This window comes from Siphateles boraxobius, unplaced genomic scaffold, assembly GCF_051911475.1.
Source record: "Siphateles boraxobius isolate OS27281-9 unplaced genomic scaffold, OSU_SipBor_1 12, whole genome shotgun sequence".
Taxonomy (NCBI): Eukaryota; Metazoa; Chordata; class Actinopteri; order Cypriniformes; family Leuciscidae; genus Siphateles; species Siphateles boraxobius.
Genome location: NW_027508722.1, coordinates 25,642,439 through 25,665,426, shown reverse-complemented (window position 1 = coordinate 25,665,426; position 22,988 = coordinate 25,642,439). Strand labels below are relative to the sequence as shown.

General features: G+C 40.6%; 1 protein-coding gene across 2 annotated transcripts in view; it reads left to right on the top strand.

The window, feature by feature from the left end:
• Positions 1–22,988, top strand: part of mroh1 (maestro heat-like repeat family member 1) — a 45,251-nt gene that overhangs the window by 5,608 nt on the left and 16,655 nt on the right. For both annotated transcript variants that reach the window (XM_077215812.1, XM_077215821.1), the window contains exons 4-21: positions 2,248–2,379; positions 3,004–3,166; positions 3,992–4,090; positions 4,563–4,714; positions 5,125–5,265; positions 5,543–5,635; positions 6,065–6,143; positions 6,926–7,039; positions 7,196–7,269; positions 7,524–7,643; positions 8,045–8,152; positions 10,242–10,386; positions 10,872–10,915; positions 17,953–18,094; positions 19,605–19,657; positions 19,818–19,925; positions 21,835–21,954; positions 22,712–22,834. In XM_077215812.1, the coding sequence (XP_077071927.1) occupies positions 2,248–2,379; positions 3,004–3,166; positions 3,992–4,090; positions 4,563–4,714; positions 5,125–5,265; positions 5,543–5,635; positions 6,065–6,143; positions 6,926–7,039; positions 7,196–7,269; positions 7,524–7,643; positions 8,045–8,152; positions 10,242–10,386; positions 10,872–10,915; positions 17,953–18,094; positions 19,605–19,657; positions 19,818–19,925; positions 21,835–21,954; positions 22,712–22,834 (2,010 nt within the window). The remainder of the gene's footprint in view (positions 1–2,247; positions 2,380–3,003; positions 3,167–3,991; positions 4,091–4,562; positions 4,715–5,124; positions 5,266–5,542; positions 5,636–6,064; positions 6,144–6,925; positions 7,040–7,195; positions 7,270–7,523; positions 7,644–8,044; positions 8,153–10,241; positions 10,387–10,871; positions 10,916–17,952; positions 18,095–19,604; positions 19,658–19,817; positions 19,926–21,834; positions 21,955–22,711; positions 22,835–22,988) is intronic.

The following is a 22,988-nucleotide window of genomic DNA, read 5'->3' as shown; positions in this document are numbered from 1 at the left end:
CCAGAGAAATATTCGCTCTTGAAATTTTCAAATGCTTTTCTCATGCGTTTCCATATGATTTCCTGTGTGAAGACTATTAGAATGGGTTAAATTAGATTAATGCTGAATGTTGTGGGTTTTATATGATCTAAAAAGCATAAAAGTTATCATGGATTCAGTCTTGTCTCTGTAGATTTAGATACACTAATATTCAAAGGTTTGGGGTCAGTAAGATTTCTTATAAAGAAATTCATTTTTATTCAGCAAGGATACATTAAACTGATCAACTGAACAATAAAGATCAGGGCTTGACATTAACTTTTTGAGGCACTTGTCCTTCGGACAAGTAAATTTATGTTTCACTTGTCCATGCACAAAAGTCACTTGTCCGGGTAAAGATTTATAATTTTATCTAGGGCTGCACGATTTGGGGAAAATGTCATATTCCTATTATTGAGATCAATATTGCGGTTGTGATATGCGATTGCGATATAATAAACAAATGGTTTCATGAGTCAACTTGTTTGGTTCTAAACCAAATGCACACACAGATTAGTGATAATTCTGAAATTAGCAATAACAACTAAATGATTGATAACACTTATAATGATCAATAAGCCATTGATGTTTGGATAAAAATGAACTGTCTAACAGGTAGGACATATACAGAAATTGAATAAAGTTATCAAACAGTCTGCGCAGCATAAATTATAAATTATATATAGACTACTCCTTATTAAAGCTACACAAGTTCTTTAGTCAAGAGCAGTGAGTAATTTTCTCTGTTCCCTTTGTTCTTTCATTAACTTTACTGACAGAACACTTTATTGGTAGCTGGCCCTTTAAGAGCAGCCGCTGTGGACAGAGACGCGGATCTCACGAGCGCCTCATTCTCTCACGAGTCACAACTCTTTATGTCCATCATAAGACTGCTCTTGTGTTATGAAGATACTCGACAAATGACATTTTGGCTTAATTGTGTGTGTTGATGTTCGTTCAAGCGCGAAAGAGAACTGTATTCGGGCGCGCGGTCTGTGCATGCGCATCATACTGGTGCGCGTCTTTCTGCGAGTCACATTCAGGACATTCACAGGCCATTCACATTCAGGACATGTCTTCGTTTCAAATCTGTAAAATTAAATCTGTAAAATTGACGTAACGAGTGGCACATAACGTGAAGTAACATGGCATTTTATTTTGTTTTAAATTTAACTTGTCCGGTCGGACAACTAATTTTCTCTTCTACTTGTCCTACAAAAAATCCACTTGTCCCGGACAAGCGGACAAGCCTTAATGTCGAGCCCTGAAGATAAATAAAACAATAAAAATACAGAAGATTTTAAATAAATGCTTTTTAATTGAATGTTAAGTTAATCAAATAATCCTGAAGAAAAGTATCATGTTTTCCTCAAAAATATTAAGCAGCACAGCAAAGAAATGCTTTGAAAATTCAGCTTTTCTGTCACAATAATAAATTACATTTTGAAAATATATTAAAATAAAAAACAATTACTTTAAATTGTAACAATATTTTACAATATTAATTTTTTTGTATTAAATAAATGCAGCCTTGGTGAGCAGAATAACTTCTTTAAAAAAAACTAAGTCATACCAAATCCAAACTTTTAAATGGCAGTGTACTTGTCAACCATTTAATGATAAAAATAGGGTAACAATGTCTTTAAAACAAGTACATTTTCTTTTCTAGTCTATTATAGCATAATCTATATATTCCTTGAGCAGATGTTTATAATAATTGCTGGGCTATTTTGACTTTCATGCACACTTGACTTTACACTTCCTGCTAACAGGAAGCAGAACTATTTTTGTTGTTTCTAATGATGTGACAGTTGGCGTCAGTGTGTCACATTAGTCTCATGTCCTGTTTACATGATTTCTCTGTTAGGTGAATTTTACTTCTCAGGGAACCTTTTGAGATCAAGATCGCCTTTTGAAAGCATATCCCCAGAAAGAAAGGAAAATAATTCAGTGCATATTTCTTTATAAAGGAAACGCACATTAATGTCCTTTGTAATAAACTTTTTTACCCGTAACCAGATCTCTTCTTTTTATCGATTTGTAATGCCTAGGCATGGCTGTGTTGCTGTTGCCTTCCTCTGATTTGGCTCATGTCATTTGGATGTATGAGTTTGCTAAATTTGAGACTTTGTTTTTACTTATTTAGTTTTGTGATAGCATGTCTTTTATAGTACAGTTTATTAGTACATGTGCATGAGCTTACTTGCAAGTCATCTTTGTCCTGTGTAGCTGGTGGTCGTGCACAGAATGGTGGTCTTGCAAACCATTGAGATGGTGGTGAAGAGCAGGATTGATGACATCAGTTACCCCAAGATCAAGAGTGTTATACATCTGGCATCAGATGAGATGACTAAATCAAAGGTGAGAAAACTGATTTACACTACTGTTGAAAAGTTTGGGATTGTTAAGATTTTTTACTTTTTTTTTTTTTAAAGAAATTAATATTTTTGTTCAGTTCAAAAGTGACAGTAAAGACATTTATAATGTTACAACAGTATTTTAAATAAATGTTTAATTAAATTAATCAAAGAAAGAAAATCTGTCACGGTTTCCACAAAAATGTTAAGCAGCAGAACTGTTTTCAACATTGATAATAATAATTAATATATCTTGAGCACTAAATCAGCATATTAGAATGATTTTTGAAGGATCTTGAAGACTGGAGTAATGATGCTGAAAGTTCAGCTTTGCCCTCACAGGACTAAATTACATTTAAAAAATATATTCAAATGGAAAACAGTTATTTTAAAAAAAAATAGAGGAAAGAAGAACTGGGTCTATTTTGACTGAGTGTCTTGCTTAAACCTTTCAGTGACATTTAGGAAAATAGTTATGTGACAGGTTACTCCTAAACATGTCTACATTTTGTATTTAAAAGCATTATTGTTTCTTTCTTTCTTTATTGTTTGTATATTATAATGTGCAACACAAATTTCTGATTTTCTATATATAAACATATAAAATAAATTGTCTTATTTTGTACAGGAAGTTGTCCCAGACTGGCAGCAAGCAGCCAGTAATATACTGGTTGCTGTGGGAAACAAATATATTAATGACATCATGGAGGAGATACTCGGGAAGTTCCAGCCGGGAATTTTGCCTCACTTCTTTGTGGTCCAAACTCTAGCCAATCTCTCAGACTCAAATGGTACATAACCTTAATCAAAACTCATGAAATTCATTAAAGGTTTTCTCTAGTGATGTCTTTCTTTTATGAAGCTCTAATTTAATTTAATTTAATTAATTTTACAGAATTTTCAGTATAAGTGGATTTTCTTAAGCTTTTATTTGAGTTTTTAAAGGACAAGTTTGGTATTTACACTTAAAGCCCTGTTTTAAGATCGTTTCTGATGAAATAGAACAGTTAAGATTGAAATTTGGACAAATGCTGCTGTCCTGAGAATTTTCGGTTTCCGAAACCGAAAAATTCTCGGGACAGCAGCATTTGTCCAAATTTCAATCTTAACCGTTCTATTTCATCAGAAACTATCTTAAAACAGGGCTTTAAGTGTAAAATACCGATCTTGTCCTTTAACTAGAAAAATGAAAGAGAAGTTACAGTTTGACCTGCAAACTTTTGTCAGGAAGTTAGCAAATTATGTTATCATGCTTTGTTGCATTTGACATCATTATATTTTCAGATCCTCATTTGACTGTACCATATTTGTTATTTTTATCATCACATTAGTACTTATTATTTTCACTTCCTATAAACTTTGTTTTAACATTTCATTGGAGTCAACACCAGTGTTTCCCAACCTATTTTGTCTTATGTACATTTGTAGCCACTTGTAAGCTGTCTAACTAACAGCTTAAACTCCCATTAGGCCTGGTCATTATTTTAAGATAAATGATTTGAATAATAACATAGAAGTATCTCCATAATGCAGATTTGGACTGTTTGTTCAAGTCCTGTGTTCTTGTTTGGTTACGTATCTGACCTGTTTTGATATGTTTGACTTCTGCCCCACAGTATATGGAATGGTGCCATTTCTCAGTGCTATATTGGGGACCATGTTGCCCATGCTGGGAATGACCAAACAAGACAACATGAAATGGGTCTTCTCTTCCGGTAAGCTCAATTACAGATCTGCGTAAAGTATTACATTTACTGTGTCAGCTAAACGACAAAATGTGAATAAATGTTGGTAAGATTTTTAGTCTCTTATGCTCTCTTAAGGCTCCATTTATTTGATCAGAATCTTTTTTACTATATTTTCAAATGTAATTTATTCCTGTGATGGCAGAGCTGAATTTTCAGCATCATTACTCCAGTCTTTCGTGTCACATAATCCTTCAGAAATCATTCTAATATGCTGATTTGGTGCTCAAGAAACATTTCTTTTTATTATCAATAATAGGATCAATTGTGCTGCTTAATGTTGTTGTGGAAACGTGATATTTTTATTGCAGGTTCTTTAATGAGAATAGAAAGTTAATCCACTTTTATAATTTTTGAAAGAAAGTATTACTTTTATTCAGTAAGGATGCATCCTTATTGTTTGTTATGACGTGGCTTCTCACCTGTTTACGTTTTCTCTTAGCTCTCTGCCGGTTTAGCGAGAGCATTCTAGAATATCTGGCCAACCTAGACAAGGCTCCAGACCCCACTGTGCGTAAAGACACCTTCTCCAGTGAGATTTACTCAGCCTATGACATCCTGTTCAACAGCTGGATCCAGAGCAGAGAGTCCAAGGTACACTCAATGAGACAGAACACACATCCAATTACAGCTAACTCACTTTTGAGACTAAAGAGGGACATGAACTTTTGCCAAATGGGTTCATTTCAGTTTTCTTTGGAATTGAAGCAGGGGAAAAACATGTGAGGCTGTGAACAAAATCTGCTTCTTTCAGAGAGGTGGATTTCTTTGTAATTGCTGAAGATTGGATTGTGTGTAGTTTTTCACCATTACACATTTTGTTTTTGTAGCATAGTAAAGTAAATTTAAAAAATATGGAGGCATTACAAATCAAGTATTTTATTCAAGACTGTTATTTAAATACTCCTTGGTCACTGATCATCAAAACCACCCGATTTGATCTAGTGTGTGTTCATCCATGTACATGTTTGTACCTGATTGTTCTCGTGTGTATCTTTTGGCAGCTGCGTATGACTGTTGCAGAGGCTCTCGGATCAATGAGTCATCTGATGGCACATGATAAACTGGAAGAACAGCTTCCCAAACTCCTTCCCACCATACTGGGCCTCTACAAGAAGAATGCAGAACACTATATCATCAGCAAGGTAAAGTCCTCCTCACCGTTTCATCTGATTCACAATTACAGGAAATGTTTGGTGGAGGTTAATGGGTGAACCAGTTATTCAATCCAAGTTCAGTTACTTTTTCCACTCTGGACTGTAAATGTTTCTACAGTGTGTTCAATAAAGACGTGAAAACGTGTAATTGTTTGTGTTGTTTAATGACTTGGTTCTTGACGGAATCAGATCAGATTTTATGACTGATCTATGAGGAGATCCAGGTCTCTGTACTGCCTAATGTAGTCTCATGCTGTTTGTTCAGAGCTTGTGTCAGGTCCTGGAGGCCTCTGTGAATATGGGCAGCAGAGTGTTGGAGACTCAGATGGATGGTCTTTTACTTGCTCTGCACCAGCAGGTCAGTGTCTCTCTCAATCTCTCTTTATGTGCACTACCTTTTACAACTTTTTGCAATTGTGTTTTCATTTTGGTGGAACAGGTTTGAAGTTGCCTCACCGAAGTGTTACAAAGAGAGCAACCCAGGGCCATTTGACAGTTTAACATAATAGGAAGTGTTCACAGAAGTTCACCTCTGTGGCCTTGGAATTTGTTTTGATCTAATCGGTATAGAAAAGATGTCTATTGACTGATGTTTTATTTACACCTTTTATTTTGAAACTTGAGAATTTTTTATTAAAATGTATTACATTTATTTTAAACTTTACACCCTTTTTTTTATTAGAAAACCAGTTTAGATTATTTAATTGCCTTTATGCTTAATCACTGCATTTTGAATTAAAAAGCAAGTTTTTAAAGTTATTTAATACTTATTAATTTTTATTTCCAGATATGCTCACCTGTAGACTTCAGCAACCCTCCAACTGTGAAAAATCACAACGAGGTCCTGCGATGCTTTAGCATCCTTGGTGAGTCTTGTTTAAACCTTTTTTAAACCTAACCCTTTTAATTATTTTAAAGTGCATGCAAATGTAAAATCTTAGAAATCAATTTATTTTACTAGCCATGTGGTCATGAACTCAAGTGAATGTTGTATTCTATGTCAGCTGACTGCTGTTTGCAATATCTTTGTCATGTGCTGATAGAGTCTGAGCTGAGATTAAGTTAAAGTGTCCGACCAGCAGGCTCTTTCAATCAGTGAGATGATCTTGTACAGTTGTGTGCTTGGTGCTGATTTGAGTTGACACACACCAGCTGGATTTCTCTCCTTTCGCGTTTGTGTTTTGTCAAGCAGATGCGAGGAGTCCAAGAGTCATGTGTTTTCTGTGTGTGCATGTCAATCATGATGTTTTAATCACGAGTGTGTCATTCAACAGTGAAAATGATAGGTGTTAGTGCTAGATCTGTACTGAAGCATTAAAGTGCATACATTAGAAAAATAACTCCTTACATTTATGAATTGGTTACATGAGCACATTTTTTATTTATTAGTTTAGTTCCCAGGTTTTAACTATTAATGTTTAACTTGGGTCCTAAAACAAAACCTGTCAAATACCACTGGTCTAGATAATGAAGCAGAGACTTTATATGGGCTATTTCTATATTGGATCATTTACCAGGCACCATTGACTAGCGTGTATATATTTAAACACCGGTTTTGGTGGTCCATTTATTGGCACAGAACAATGTCAAAGTCTATAATGGTAACTGAGGGTGATTTCTTTTTATTTTTTGCTATTTTTGGTCCCAGCGAACACGTACCCGGACCGCCTGATGGTGTTTGTCCTCCAGAGGTTGGAGAACAGTAACGAGAGGAACAGAATGGGCTCACTGGCTGTTGTCAGACACCTCATCAACTCATCCAGTGAGTTTTAAACCTGTAATCAAATACGTCAATGATTTCTTTCTCAAACAGACACTCACATCCAGATCATACTTTGTTATGAAAGGATCAGAATGTTTTGCTGAGATAGTCATTTACTGATCTGTATTTTTAAAACCCTACTCTTGCCTGTTCAAGCCTCCACTATGGAAACCAAGAAGCTCTTAATTCTAACCAGCATCAGGCAACCTCTGGCTGACCACAGCAATAAGGTACATAATAAATCCTCTGAATGTGATATGTGACAAAACATGGGTGTTTCATCAACTTTAGGCAATTTTGCCCCAGTGGACCTTTAGAAAATAAACTCCCTTAAATACATGTCACACTTGTTTATTTAATTTTTCTACTAACATGTTTGAAAGTGAATGTTCATGCATAAGAGTTTTTTTTTTTTTTTCGGGAATAAATGTGCAGAAATTCTGAGTGTTCAGAAAGATCTTAATGATTGTGTTTACCTGTGCAGGTGAAGAAGAGAGTGGTGCAGGTGATCAGTGCGATGGCTCATCATGGTTACCTAGAGCTAGAGGGAGGAGACCTGCTCGTCCGCTTCATCATTCAGCACTGTGCTCTACCAGACACTTATGTACAAACAACCTTTACTGGCCACACATTTCATTATCTTACTGCAGTAGCACATGAAGTGTCACACTATAGCTGCAACTGAACTTTCTGCTCACTGACCACATTTTTTATTCTGTTTGATAAGTCTACAAATCTCACTTCACTTCCAATGCATTGAACTGCAAGATTGTTAATGATCTATTGTTTCAGACCTCTTTAGCATTCAATTTAGCAAGCTTGTTCAGTCCATAGTCCATGTTGAGTCATGTGTCAGTGCAAAGCTTAGTTTTTAAATATTTACATTAGCTGGAGTGATTCCCTTTGTTTGATAACGTTTTAACAATTATTGGTTTTAGCCTAGCCCTAGTTATGCTTAGGTGTGTAATACAATATGGGAAATAAAATGTGTTAAAATTCATTCAGCGAGTACAGCGACCACCAGACCCAGAGGAAGTGACCAATGAGGCTCTGCGTAGCATGTGTGACAACACACTACATCTTTTCACTACTACAGTGGGCCGGCTGACTGATGTGAGTACACACAAGTTAAAATGCTTTCCTTAGATGCTTGAAGTCATGGTTCTTATTGTTTAAGATTTTTTTCTTGTTACTGTTGTGCAACATTATGATTGACTGATATTGCATGTCGTTTTATGCATGCCCGGTGAACTTGATGAATGCCAGAAAGCTGTCATATCTCTGCCATTATTCTTGAGGGGAGTTGCCATTGAAGAATTTGACCTGATTGTCTGGATTTGTGGGGACCAAGTGGAGTGATTTTAAAAATCAACCATCAGAAAGCCAATATTGATCACCCACTTTTCTGAATATTAGGGGGAACATCAATGTCTGTGGTGGTGACAGTCGCACTGCCACTAAATCAGACACATGCACATCTGCAATGCGTCTTACTATCTTGAAGACAACTCAATGAAACTCTTATATAGTGAGAGATGAGCTTTGCTGTCATTCAGCACAGTCCATCATCTTCACAGCCAAAGTCAGCAGCCTCAGCCCAGCATTGCTGCTTGTAAGAAAGAGTGTCTAGAGAAATATTAGATCTTTTTTCCTGTGAGCTTCCCAACATCAACAGCAGGCTGTTGACAGGGACCTCTCCTCAGCAGACAGACGAAGACAGTTTATGTGCCGATGAGACTGTCTCCATTCACTCTGCCAAAACACATTCAAATGATAACCAGGAAAATGTCAGGAGATGCACATCTAGCCAGACTATTTTTAGATTTTTGTTGTGTCTTACTTGTTAACATGTTGTTTTAAAGCACTGAATTTACACTTTTTTGAGATTTATTGTGTGGATTTATCAAGGTAGACACTAAAAGCAAATAGGTAAGAACTTTCCACTGGATTATTAATACAGTGATTAATATATTTCTGCTTACAAGAAGTTATTTAATTTGATGCAATGAGTTGCTTCACATTCCTTAAACAACCAGGTCGGAAGATATCCTGTGCTGTGGTCATGGAAAAGATGTTACTTTGTTTCAGTAAGGTCAGATTATTGGTCTGCATTAAGCAAAGAAAGGAGATTGCTGAAACTGCTCAAATTGGGTCCTATGCATAATTAATACCTAGAAGGATAGCGGTGAACCATCATCTTTTAGGTAGAAATGTAGTCCGATTTCTTTCTTTTTTTTAATGATCCTGATCAGAGATCTCTTAAAAATTTGGTGAATTTAAATCATAGAAAGAAAATCAACAGTAGAACTCACAGCAATGCGTAATAGTGAGAGTAAGAGCTTTTCCACTCGCACAATGCGAAGAGAACTCAGGGGATTGGGACTAAACAGCTGTGTAGCCTTAAGAAAATCACTTATCAGTGAGGCTAATCAGGAGGATAAAAAGAGTTGGGCAAAAAAAATTTGGACTCTGGAGCAATGGAAAAAGGTCATGTTGTCTGATGAGTCCAGATTTAACCTGTTCCAGAGTAATGGGCATATCGGGCTAGAAAGCGATACAGAAGAAGTGATTTATCCATTGTGCCTAGTGCCTACCGTACAAGCCTGTCAGGGTGGCAGGGTTGCTTTAGTTGGTCAGGTCTAGGTTCAGCAAAGGTATGTGCCCAAAAAAGTGAGATCAGCTAACTACTGAATAATCAGTGGCTTCCATCAATAGATTTTGTCTTCCCTGATGGCACGGGCATATTCCAAAATGACAATACCAGGATTGTTGGGCTCAAATGAAGATATTTTGAAGAATGTCAGTAACCAAACAGTTGTGTGGCACAATTTTCTTCCATAGTAGAAGTCAATGGTGCCGCACAACTGTTTAGTTACAAACATTCATCAAAATATCTTCTTTCATAAAGATTTGGAACAACTTGAGGGTGAGTAAAGGATGACAGAATTTTCATTTTAGGATATAACTACCTTTTTTTTGGCCAGGCAGTGTATATAAATCCACAAACCATATAAATATATATTTCTTATGTTTTATTATTGTTTATTATATACAATAAACGTCCATTATTCAGTATTTATATATCTCGAGTTAAACCGTTGTAAGATATTAACACTTTGCTTTTTATCTTACTACACTTTCTTTCATTTACTGAACATAATGTATGCACACCCGAATTGAGTGCATGTTATTTTTCGTGTAGGTTCTATGGCCGATGTTGCTTTGCTACCTGACCCCAAATCAGTATGCCAACGCCACCACCCCCTTGTGCAAGAGTTTAATTCTTCTGGCCAATAAGAAGCGAACGGCACAAGAACCCAACTTCATCATCGACTTCAATGCACAAGGTGTGGACACACACATATTTATGATCATGATGTCACTGATGAGCCTAGTCATATACTAAGAGCTTTTCCAATGTCTGACCTGCAGAAACCCTTGAATCACACTCTCTGTCTCCTCTGCAGTGCTGCAAATCCAGCAGCCGCCATTAAATCTTTTTTTTTTTTTCCGTTGTTGGACTGAAACTAAATTGCACTTGCAGACGTTCTGTTTTCATTGCAAGTCGTTTGCTTTGCCTGTTGCGTCTGTTTCTAATTAGTCAAATGAAAAGTGGTATTTATCAACTGAATAAAGTTTTTTGGGCAGAGGGTAATTGTTTCTTACGCTGACAGTGATTAAATTGAATTCTAGGAGGACAAATAAGTCCCAGGCTCAGTGATTATTTATTCGTTAATTGTAATGCTTTTGGATCATGTGCTTTACTAATGGGTTACCCTTGTCTGCTCTCCCCCTCTCTCTGTCTTGCTCTGTTTCTTTCCTCTTCCCGCAGGCTATAGTCTTCCCTCACAATATATCCTGATGATAAGGCTCTTGGTAAGTGTCGAATTTCCAGTGTTTTTTACTTCAATCATTATCAGTTTTAGCTGGGCAATGAGTAAGGTTCTCTTACGAGAGGTTCTCTCGTATTGCGTAAGTTTAGCTTACGCTACGGGAAAGATTCATCTTCTCGAGATACTGAAGCCAAAAAATTATACTTAATTTTGTATTCCTTGTCAACGCAGTGCAGCAGCTAGCAGACCTAGAGCAGGCCATCTCGCGTGCTCATTGGCTGCCCTGCGGGCAACTGCTGCAGCCTACCAGTGAGCCCGGCGTGACGTCACGCCCAATGAAGGGCGCCCGCGCCTTCATAGCGTCACAGCCCGCCAGAATGGGCGTGGCTTAGCGTATAACACTAGGGGCTGTAGGCTGACTTCCCTGATTTTCGTCTCTTCAGCGAGCTCTTCGCATCGCTGGATCTGAGAGAAGCCACCGCCGCCGTCGAACAGCGGACAGCCAGCTTAGGAGAGCGCTGAGGAAGCCGGCCGTCTTCGCCACCTTCAGCCATCTGTGCGAGCTACGCTATCCGGCGACGTATCCTTTACCTTGCTAAAACCTATTCTAAAACCTATTCTAAAAGAGCAGCGAGTGTCTTTTTTAAGACGCCTCGCACTTCCGGCTGTGAAGCGCTTCCGCTGTCGACCCTGCGGGCTCGACTCGAAGCCTTCAACACCCCCCGCCTCTCCTCACCGACGCGCAGCTGCCGCTCACGAGCCCCACTGCCGTCACATCTGAGAATGAGGCCGAGGGACACGTACGAGCACGCGGCTAGCTCTCTTTACGTTACAAGAGAGCTACCCCGCCCTCGTGTCCCCGTTCGCGCGTCATGCAGAGCCCTCTCGAGCTCTCTGCATGACCCGGACGGGCATCATCTGTGTTACATGTAGGTCCCGTGCCCACTACTCGTGCGCGCGGCCTCGTACAAACACTGTTCCAGTTCTGCTCGACCACCGAGCACGCGGCTAGCTCTCTTTACGTTACAAGAGAGCTACCCCGCCCTCGCGTCCCCGTTCGCGCGTCATGCAGAGCCCTCTCGAGCTCTCTGCATGACCCGGACGGGCTTGCGCGCCGCCGTCGAAATGTCTCGCCATGTCAGTCCCCTTAGATAAGGCTACTGCAGTGGTGTATTTGGCAGCCAACGAGCCGGTAATGCAACCCGCTCGCCTGCACACATCCGCCGTTCTCGCGGCGACCCAGAGAAATCTCAATTGAGTATAATGTCAGATTAAGAATGTAAGTTACGTGCCCGCTCACGAGCGCTCACGCTTACTAACAGACACATCGCCTCCGAAAAGACGTGCGTGTTTAAGTTTATTCCCTGTCAGTCCCCTTCAAACAGGCTACTGCAGTGGTTCAATTAGCAGCCAACGAGCCGGTTTGTTGACCCTCTCGCCTGCACACAAACGCCGTTTTCACGGCGACCCAGAAAAATCTCAAAAAGAGTATTTAATGTCTGGTCCGGCTCATGCCGTCGGTGTTTTAAGTGTAGTGAAAGTGCCCACGCCCCAGTGTTCACCACTACACATAAGCACTCCGAACCTCGCAGAGCACACTCTCATGAAGCGCAGAAAAGCCGCTCGAGTGTTGAATGTAAGAAATGTGTCCACAAGTCTGTGCCCACTATCTGCCCGCTCTGTTACCCGATCAAGAAAGCAGGTTATGAATGTAAGTCTCGTGCCCGCCAGAGTGCGTTCACGCTTGCTAACACAAACCTCCCCCCGGGCTCCGCCCGCGCGTTTGTGTTATCACAAAACGCAAGGCATTAATAAAACGCTCCCCATCCATTATGATCGGGGCGTCAAATACACTTGTAAGTCTAGTGCCCGCGCTCACGCTTACAGGAAGCTTTTCCGCCCGAAGCGCTGCTCGTGCGTCAAAGAGTGAAAAAAAGAATGTTCCCCATCCCTTTTGATTGGGACATCTCATATAAATCAGCCGGTCTCGGCTTTCAGCGAGCAGCCATTGCCCAGAACCGAGAGCGCGCGCGCCGCGCTTTCGGCTCCGGGTCAGTTTCACAAAAGAAAGCAGGTTATGAATGTAAATCTCGTGCCCGCCTGAGTGCGTTCACGCTTGCTAACACTAACCTCCCCCCGGGCTCCGCCCGCGCGTTTAAGTGTTATCACAAAACGCAGGGCATTAATAAAACGCTCCCCATCCATTATGATCGGGGCATCAAATACACTTGTAAGTCTCGTGCCCGCGCACACGCGCTCACGCTTACAGGAAGCTTTCCCGCCCGGAGCGCTGTTCGCGCGTCAAAAAATGACAAAAGACTGTTCCCCATCCCTTATGATTGGGACATCTCACATAAATCAGCCGGTTTCGGCTTTTCAGCGAGCAGCCATTGCCCAGAACCAAGAGCGCGCGCACCGCGCTTTCGGCTCCGGTTCAGTTTCACAAGCCCGCAAATGGCGGCGGTCTGAACCCAGAGGCCATTCGCCCTCTAGCGGCTCACATAGCTGCGTGGGAAACTATCCCAGGGATTTCAGAATGGGTGTTGAGCACAATAAAGCAGGGCTATACACTTCAATTCATTCGCCGTCCCCCGCGCTTTCAAGCCCGGACCGCGACGATAGTGAATGCGGAAGTAGCACACCTACTTTACGCAGAAATAGCAAAGCTGCTGTGCAAAGGGGCTATAGAAAAGGTACCGCCTCCTCTGAGCGAGTCAGGCTTTTACAGCCGATATTTTCTCGTACCCAAGAAGGACGGAGCCTTCAGACCTATCCTAGATCTGAGACATTTGAACTAAGTGCTTGCGAAAAGACCGTTCAAAATGCTTACGACCAGGAAAATCCTCGCGCACGTTCGCCTGAGGGACTGGTTTATTTCTCTAGATCTGAAGGATGCCTATTTTCAGATTCAGATAGTACCCCGTCAAAGGCAATTTTTGAGATTTGCCTTCGACGGTCAGGTATATCATTACACCGTCCTGCCGTTCGGCCTGTCCCTGGCACCCTGTACATTTACATAGTGCATGGACGCGGCGCTCGCCACCCTGAGAAGTCAGGGGCTGCGAATAATGAACTATCTGGACGATTGGCTGATATTGGCACAGTCAGAGACAGAACTGCTATCTCACAGAACAGTGCTTCTCAGTCATCTGGAAAGCTTGAGTCTCACGGTCAACTGGACCAAGAGCTCATTACTGCCCAGCCAGTCAATTTCCTTTTTAGGAATAGCACTGGACTCGGTGACCATGACGGCTCGTTTATCGACACAGCGCACGCGCCGTGTTCGCCACCTAGCCGCATCTTTCCAGAAGGGCAGCTTTCTCCCTTTGAAAACATTTCAAAGGATGTTGGGCTGTATGGCATCAGCTGCAGCGGTGCTCCAGCTGGGCCTACTGCGCATGCGCCCGCTCCAACGCTGGTTGAATGCTCGCGTGTCCCGCCGGGTGTCTGGCGGCCAGAAAATCAGAGTGACTCAGGCCTGCATAGCAGCTCTGCAGCCCTGGTTAGTGGCCGACTGGTACCAGCAGGGAGTAATGATGGGAACCATCTCTTATCGTAAAGTCATCTCGACAGACGCGTCCAACTCGGGTTGGGGCGCACTGTTCGAGGGCAGACCGGCCTTTGGCCAGTGGTCAGACCAGGAGAAGGGTTTTCACATAAACTGTCTGGAAATGATAGCGGTCGAGAACGCGCTGAAGTGCTTCCTCCCGTTCATACAGGACCAGCATGTTCTTGTCCGCTCGGACAACATGTCTGTGGTATCCTATGTAAACCGTCAGGGCGGTGTCAGATCCAGAAATCTCTGCAATCTGACGGAACGCCTCCTTATTTGGTCTCAGATGCACCTGCGCTCGCTGAGGGCGGCGCATGTGCCTGGCCATTTGAACGACGGCCCAGACAAACTGTCCAGGGACAATGTTCCCCCAGGGTTATGGTCCCTGCACCCCAAACGGTCCGGAAACTGTGGCGCCTATTCGGCAGAGCGGAAGTCGACCTATTTGCGTCAAAAGACAACGCTCAATGCCCGACGGTCTGTTCGAAGGACGAGGACGCGCTGGCCCAGGTTTGGCCCAGCCTCCCGCTATATGCTTTCCCTCCGGTCTCTCTGTTGCCACAGGTGATCAAGAGAATCAGGGAAACGCGCCACTCGGTGCTCCTCATAGCCCCGCGTTGGGAGAATCAGATTTGGTTCCCGGAACTAGCAGGGCTGTCACATACAGCTCCGTGGCCGAATCCGGTGAGGGCAGATCTCCTCTCTCAGGCTCGCCGCACGATCTGGCATCCCAATCCAGAGCGCTGGTCTCTGCATGCATGGTTGATCAACGGGTACTCGTTGCCCTGCCAGAAGGAGTGATGAACACGATCACGCAGTCTAGAGCCCCTTCCACGAGAAGGCTCTACGCGTCCAAATGGTCGGTTTTCTCTGGATGGTGCACCGACAGAGGTCTGGACCCGCGGACAATCGGGGTGGCGCATCTGCTCACCTTCCTACAAGAGCTGTTGGATAAGGGAAGGTCCCCATCCACGCTCAATGTATACGTGGCGGCTGTGGCAGTGTTCGCAGAATCGACGCACGGCCAGTCATTGGGAAGACACGAGTTGGCCATCCGCTTCCTTAGAGGAGCTAGAAGGATGAATCCGCCGCGCCCCCCGTCGGTTCCCACGTGGGATCTTTCATTGGTCCTCGAGGCCCTGAAAGCTTGTCCATTTGAACCACTAGACACCGTGGGGTTGAAATATCTATCACTGAAAACCGTCTTTCTGACTGCACTGTCGTCAGTAAAACGTGTAGGAGACCTGCATGTGCTGTCTGTCAGCGCGTCGTGTCTTGAGTTCGGACCGAATGACTCTAAAGTCATCCTCAGACCTAGACATGGCTGTGTCCCTAGGTGATGGGCACTCCATTCAGAGCGCAAGTTATTTCGTTGTCAGCTCTCCCAGCATCTAACAGCGAAGGTGATGTGAATCTCCTCCGCCCTGTCAGAGCGCTGAGGTTTTACATTACGCGCTCCGCCTCCTTCAGGCGTTCGGAACAGCTTTTTGTTTCGTTTGGTGGGCGCACCAAGGGTCTCGCCTCCTCGAAACAGAGCCTGTCCAGATGGATAGTAGACGCTATAGCGGCCGCTTACGCGTCAAAAGGTCTGCAATGCCCTCCACGAGAGGCGTGGCCTCTTCGTGGGCATGGTCCAGTGGAATTTCTATCCATGACATAGGTGTAGCGGCGGGCTGGAGCTCCCCGTCTACCTTTGTCAGGTTTTATAACCTAGAAGTTCCTGCCTTGCAGGCTAAACTGTTGTCAGTCTGAAGGAGAGGTGTATTCTGCCCAGATCTCCTGCTCAGATCACTCTCACATGACTCAGCTCTCCTGGTTGAGCTGCACTAAGTAGGGTATGTGCCATGTGCCTATACAGACCGGCGCGCTGCTCTGTATTCCCTATGTGTGCTTATGTACAAGTGATGGCCCGCGTGGCTGGCCACCTTATTTTTTCCACTTATGGGGTTCCCCTGAAAGCTCGGGGTCTCATGTGGATGCTTGGCGTGCACGGCGTTGACAAAGTGTTCCCGTAGCGTAAGCTAAACTTACGCAATACGAGAGAACCTCTCGTAAGAGAACGATACTCGGTTACTAACGTAACCTCGGTTCTCTCTAGAGAGGGAACGAGTATTGCGTAACCGGCCGTGCTTGCGCCACAAGCGACTTCGCTTCAGTCGACGAAAACCAGGTAAGTCAGCCTACAGCCCCTAGTGTTATACGCTAAGCCACACCCATTCTGGCGGGCTGTGACGCTATGAAGGCGCGGGCGCCCTTCATTGGGCGTGACGTCACGCCGGGCTCACTGGTAGGCTGCAGCAGTTGCCCGCAGGGCAGCCAATGAGCACGCGAGATGGCCTGCTCTAGGTCTGCTAGCTGCTGCACTGCGCTGACAAGGAATACAAAATTAAGGATAATTTTTTGGCTTCAGTATCTCGAGAAGATGAATCTTTCCCGTATCGTAAGCTAAACTTACGCAATACTCGTTCCCTCTCTAGAGAGAACCGAGGTTATGTTAGTAACCAAGTATCGTTTTACATGCCTCTCTGAACTGCTTGATTTTTGATTCTGGTCAGTTGTGGCATATTTTTGGGCTGCACTTTATTTTACAGTATGTGTACTTACAGTGTACTGACCTAAGAAAGTAGTGGGTATTATAAGGTAACTACATGGGTTAGGTTTAGGTGTAGGTTCAGGTTTAGTACCTAGTTATTACCCAGTTATTGCAATTACTATTATAATACATATTATGTACATGGTGAACAGGACTGAAAAATAAAGTGCTACCTATTTTTGTATGACCGACAAACTGAATATTTCACTTTTTTTTGCAACATACTAGTGCTACTTTCATACCGAACTGTTCAAAAGTTTGTGGTCAGTTTTTAAAAAAAATTATTATTGAAAGAAATTAACACTTTTAATCAGCAAGGATGCATTAAATTGACAATAAAGTGACAATAAAGACGTTTACTTGAATATAAAAAGTTATATTTCAAATCATTGCTGTTCTTTTGATCTTTCTATTAATCAAAGAATCATGAAAAAAATGATTACAAGTGTATTTTTTAACAAAAATATAGCAGTACAACCATTTTAAGCTGTAATGATAAGGAATGTTTCATAAGCACCAAATTAGAATGATTTCTGAAGGATCATGTGACACTGAAGACTGAAGTAATAATGCTGAAAACAGCTTTGCCATCAAAGGAATAAATAGTATATTACATAAATATTACATTTAAGATTAAATATATAAAAAAGGTTATTTTTAAATTGTAATAATATCACAATATTACTGCTTTTACTGTAGTTTTGATCAAATAAATTCAGCCTTGGTGAACATAAAAAACATTAAAAAAGCGTACTGACCCCAAACTATTGAACAGTAGTGTTTCAAAACTTTGAACACATATATATTCATATACATAATATTGGTGTTAAGCTTTTTCTTTTTCTCAAGATACTCTCTTTTGGATCATGATGTAATTTAGTCGCTGCTTAATGCAGACCTTAAACATCTAAAATAAATGTTACATTTTCCTCAGGTGAATGCCTCATTCCCGTTTCGGTGCAGGGGACACGGTGCTCCCTCCCTCAGTCTGCTCAACTCTATCAGCCCTAACATTCACCCTAAAGCAGAGCCGCTGTGGGAAAATGAGATTCCAAAGCTGCTCGATTATCTTGAAGGTTTGTTAAAATATACAACAGTGATGTAGAGGATTAGGTACAGGGCTGTTCCTCACAAGGCCACCAGACCACGCCACCTACTGGTCATAACATCCCCTTGCACACTTCAATGTTTCACCATGTTTTCAAAAGTCCAGTCATCTTGAAACTGAATTTGGACATCATGAAAATGATGTTATCCATGAAAGAATCCATTTAGTCTTATTGCCTTTGCAAGGAAGCACTGCTCTGTTTAATCTAACTTGCTGCGATATTTCAACGACGTAGGTCAATGTACTGACATAAGAGGTCTTGTTTCTGTATTTAGTCCAGTAACCAGTGGCTTATCTTTGTTTTAAAAAGTGTGTGTGTATGTGTGCATGCTAATACATTACTATATCAGATATGTACTATAACAACTGCAGAAAAAAATAACATTATGATATCCAGAAATCAATTTCAATAGTAAGCTGAGTTTAACTTGTAGACCGAACTCGTTTAATGTCATAGTTTTGCCCTTAAATATATACAGTAGTCAACATTTGAAGTAGATCAAAACCTTTCATCAAAGTTATACATGAAATTTGAACAATACCCGTTCTTGTCTTAGGACAACTTTGATTAACTTTTTTGATCCACTTCAAATGTTGACTACTGTAGAATACAATATATTGTTAGTACAGAGTTTCTTCACATCAGTGAATAAATACACAGATCCGCAAGCAAAGCTTGTGTGCCTTTATGGTCGGGGGGTATAACTTTTTTTAAGCGTGTTAGAGGTTTTGTGTTCTAAACTGCCTTCCTATAGTTTATTTAAAAAAAAAATTGCATTAAAACTAAAGATGTTTATCAAGAGCAGGGACACGTTTGTGTGCACTTTGTTTTGTGATTCAACATCACCAGAACAAATAGAGTGTTAAGTGATAGATTGCAGCGTTTGTCCGTGTGAAGACTGTGTATGAGCCACAAGAGAACACTGATTACAGCGGCAACGAACAACGAATGATTTCAAAAACTGCATTCCAGTGCCAGATCACCTCTTATTTAATACAAATGAATGCAATTTCTACTCTGGTAGTCAGCTAAAGATACTTCCTTAGATGCATCTGTTCCGCAAGATGTTTCAAAAAGTGGTGGGGACAATATCGACCCTGGCAAAAAGTGGTGGGGACATGTCCCACCTGTCCCACCCGCAAATTACATCTATGCCAGTAACTAAAACTTTACAGGTTCGCTCTGTCTTGCTCCATCAGTTTTTAGTCGAAGGAGAGGTTCTTGAATCATCTGCTATGATCTCAAGTGCCTCCCAAAACCACCTGTCCTTAGAGACTCACAAGACAACCAGATGTTTCCAAGATACGGCCAAAATTATATTTGAATATGAGAACTCCTATTTCACATTCCACGACTCTTCCAAGATAGTTACATGGTGTAGCTTTCAAGACTTCTATTGGGTATCCCATTATCTTTGACTTTTTCCAGAGTGTGGTTTGAATGGATCTCTGACTGAATTTTGTGTTTTTCTTACCAGAATCATCAGAAGTATCTCTGGACAAAAAGAAGTGGGAAGACAATTTACTTAAGGTCTGTTGTAATATGTATGAACTCATAAATGACTATTGAAAAGAAAAGCTTGCGATATTAAAAAAACTGTTATCAAGAAATCTATATGAATAAGAGAAGAGAACATGGCCCAAGTTTTTGATGGTGATTAATCAGACATTGCTTTCTGATTGTGATGAAGCTCCTGTCTAAAACTCTGGCAGCCATTGACGACAGCCAGTGGACCGGTCAGCTTGCAGTAGAAGCCACACGATACCTGCCCACCTACAACAACTCACTGGAGGAGAAGGTCAGTTTAGAAATCCATCTGTGCCTCTTCGTGGTCTAAAAAAAGTAAAGCTTTAATATTACTGACAAGGAACAGTACATATGGAGCTAGAAATGTGTCTTTATTACATGCGAGAAAATAAATGATCTGAGAAAAAAAAAAGTTTGAGTGAAAAGTTATCACACTTGTAGCAAAAAAGCATTTCATGAGAGAAAAAAGAATATTTGAGAGAAAAAGTTTTGAGAGAAAGTATTTTCTCATAGAACATAAAAAAATATAAATTGGAAATTTTTAAAATTATTTCTGAGATAAAAAATCTCTCTCAAAATACTTTGAAAAAAATCTCAAATATATATTTTTTGCTATCAGTGTGAAAACAATTTCTCTAAAAAAAAAAAGTGTATCTCTCAAAACGCTTTTCTTTGCTCTCGATGCAATTTGTTGCTCCCGTGTCAGGATTTTGCTTTAGCTGTGAAAATTGTGTCATGGGCGGGGCCACGTTCTTTTTTTCCTATTGGAACGTTCCTATTGGCCAGTCGGGTGAGCATCGTCTTGTCTTGGGAGTCGAACTGAATCATTACACCATTGTTCGTGTTCGGTTCACCTAGATACAGTAGATGCCGTCTCTGCCTTAGTTGAGCACGGACACTCCAATGTTTGGGTAAGATGATGACACACACTAGAGATGCGCGGATGGGCTATTATTTCATCCGCAACCGCATCACAAAATTCATCATCCATCCGCCAACTGCAACAGATTTCTCTGCAACAGATGAATAAAAATGTATTTGTTTTTATGTTTTATTCATTGATATTTCTAGTTTGCGGGAGTCCCACGAATCGTTTTATTCTCCCGGAACCCACACACACAGAGTGAGTGCATTACCGCCCGCGCCCGCACTCGCACACGGCCATCAAATCTAGTCCCGCGCCGCACTCTTTTGCGCTGGGAGTGCACGTATCTAGATCAGAGGCCCGGCCCAATTTTCACAGCTAAAGCAAAATCCTGACACGAGAGCAAAAAATTGCATCGAGAGCAAAGAAAAGCGTTTTGAGAGAAACACTTTTTTTTTTTTTTTTGAGAAAATGTTTTCACACTCATAGCAAAAAATATATATTTGAGATTTTTTTCAAAGTATTTTGAGAACGATTTTTTTTTTTCTCAGAAATAATTGTACAATTTTCAAATTTATAATTTTTTATGTTCTATGAGAAAATACTTTCTCTCAAAACTTTTTTTAGTCTCAAATATAATTTTTTGCTATTGGTATGAAAACTTTTTCTCTCAAATATTATTTTTTCTCTCATGAAATGCTTTTACTATCAGTGTGATAACTTTTTCTCTCAAACTTTTTTTTGTCTCTCAATCATTTATTTTCTCGCATGTAATAAAGACACATTTCTAGCTCCATAAGTCCACATCCAATAGCTATTTTTATTGTCATTATTTAATTTTTTTGTTCTCTCAAATATTATTTTTTCTCTCATGAAATGCTTTTACTATCAGTGTGATAACTTTTTCTCTCAAACTTTTTTTTGTCTCTCAATCATTTATTTTCTCGCATGTAATAAAGACACATTTCTAGCTCCATAAGTCCACGTCCAATAGCTATTTTTATTGTCATTATTTAATTTTTTTGTTCAAAAATGAATCATTGTTATGGCAGCTGTTGTGATCATTCGTGGAAGAACTAAACAAGTGACAGTTTCTTGGTATTGATACAATGAATGCTTTGTGTAAAATATTTGAAAAAATATAAATATGTATTAAACAGCAATTCAAGAACATAGTTCTCAGCTTGTTTGGATGTATAGCCTACAAAATGAATGTCTCATGCAGTTCCCCCAAACTAAATAATTATTTTAATGTACATTTGACATCATTTCCTGCATTCTTTTGACAAATTCTTCTTTTTCTCTCTTTTTTCAGAGTTTTTTGTATAGGTGTGTCGGTGTGATTCTCCAACAGTGCCACAATAAAGAGTTGGTCAAGAAACAGCTGCAGGAGATCCTGATCAGCACTCGCCACAATGATGCAATCGAAAGAACGGTACACTGATCTCAGCACTTGTACACCGTGTACTTATCAGTTCACTTCTGATTTCTGAATTAAGAGAGAGTTTATGGGCTGACAGTCAAACTGCTTGCTCAAGAACAACGTTCAGACAGCACACAAAAACCCTCTATGGAGAATTATGTATCTTAATGCATCCCTTTTACCACACTGTCACAAAAATTATTAAAGCTAAACCAATTATTAGAAAAGAAGTCTGAAGCTAGTCGCTAATTATACTATCTGTAAATAAAACGAAACATTGGCAAACATTCTAAATACTGTATGTATTTTATTTCCCCTCACTCCACAACAAATCCTTTCTATTTAATGGTATTCTTAACAGAACAGTATAAAACAAACATAACTTATAGTGGAATTCATTAAAAACAACACTTATTATAAACGCTTTTGTGTGCTTGACGTTAATTCCATTATATAGAATATTGGAAGATAAATTGCAGCATGTTTCAGAAGATAAAACATGACTTCTGGAAAATACGGTAGTCCATACAGAAGTCCGTTTTGACCCATACCTGTATCCAAATTGAGGTAATTCTTCTGCTGTGGTATTAGTTATCACTGAAATTGTTTCTAATCATAGATTTGTATAGAATTAATCCAAAAGTTCCACAGTTTGGATATCGGAGAAATTGACTACCGTTAAATAAAACGGTTATATAAGGGTTTTTGCAGTTATTTAAAAGCTGCTAATTAAGAATAATGTTTGTAACAGGCAATAATTGGTTTGCAGGGTGTTGCCATGGGAATCGGGCTGTGTGCCAGCAGCCATCTCGATGGCACTCTGGAAAAACTGGAGGAGTTTGGGAAGTCTGACGCCTTCAGGAAAGCCTCAGGGATATTTGGTCTTCTCAAAGTAGGGCGAGTTTCATTGTGCTTCTCACATAATACAAATTAAAAATATCTTCTTCTTTTTTTCAAATCAGGTGTTAAAAACTGTAACATTTAAATTTAGTTTGAAATGGTCATGTTTTTTTATAATAATAATTGTGAAATTTAACAGTGCACAG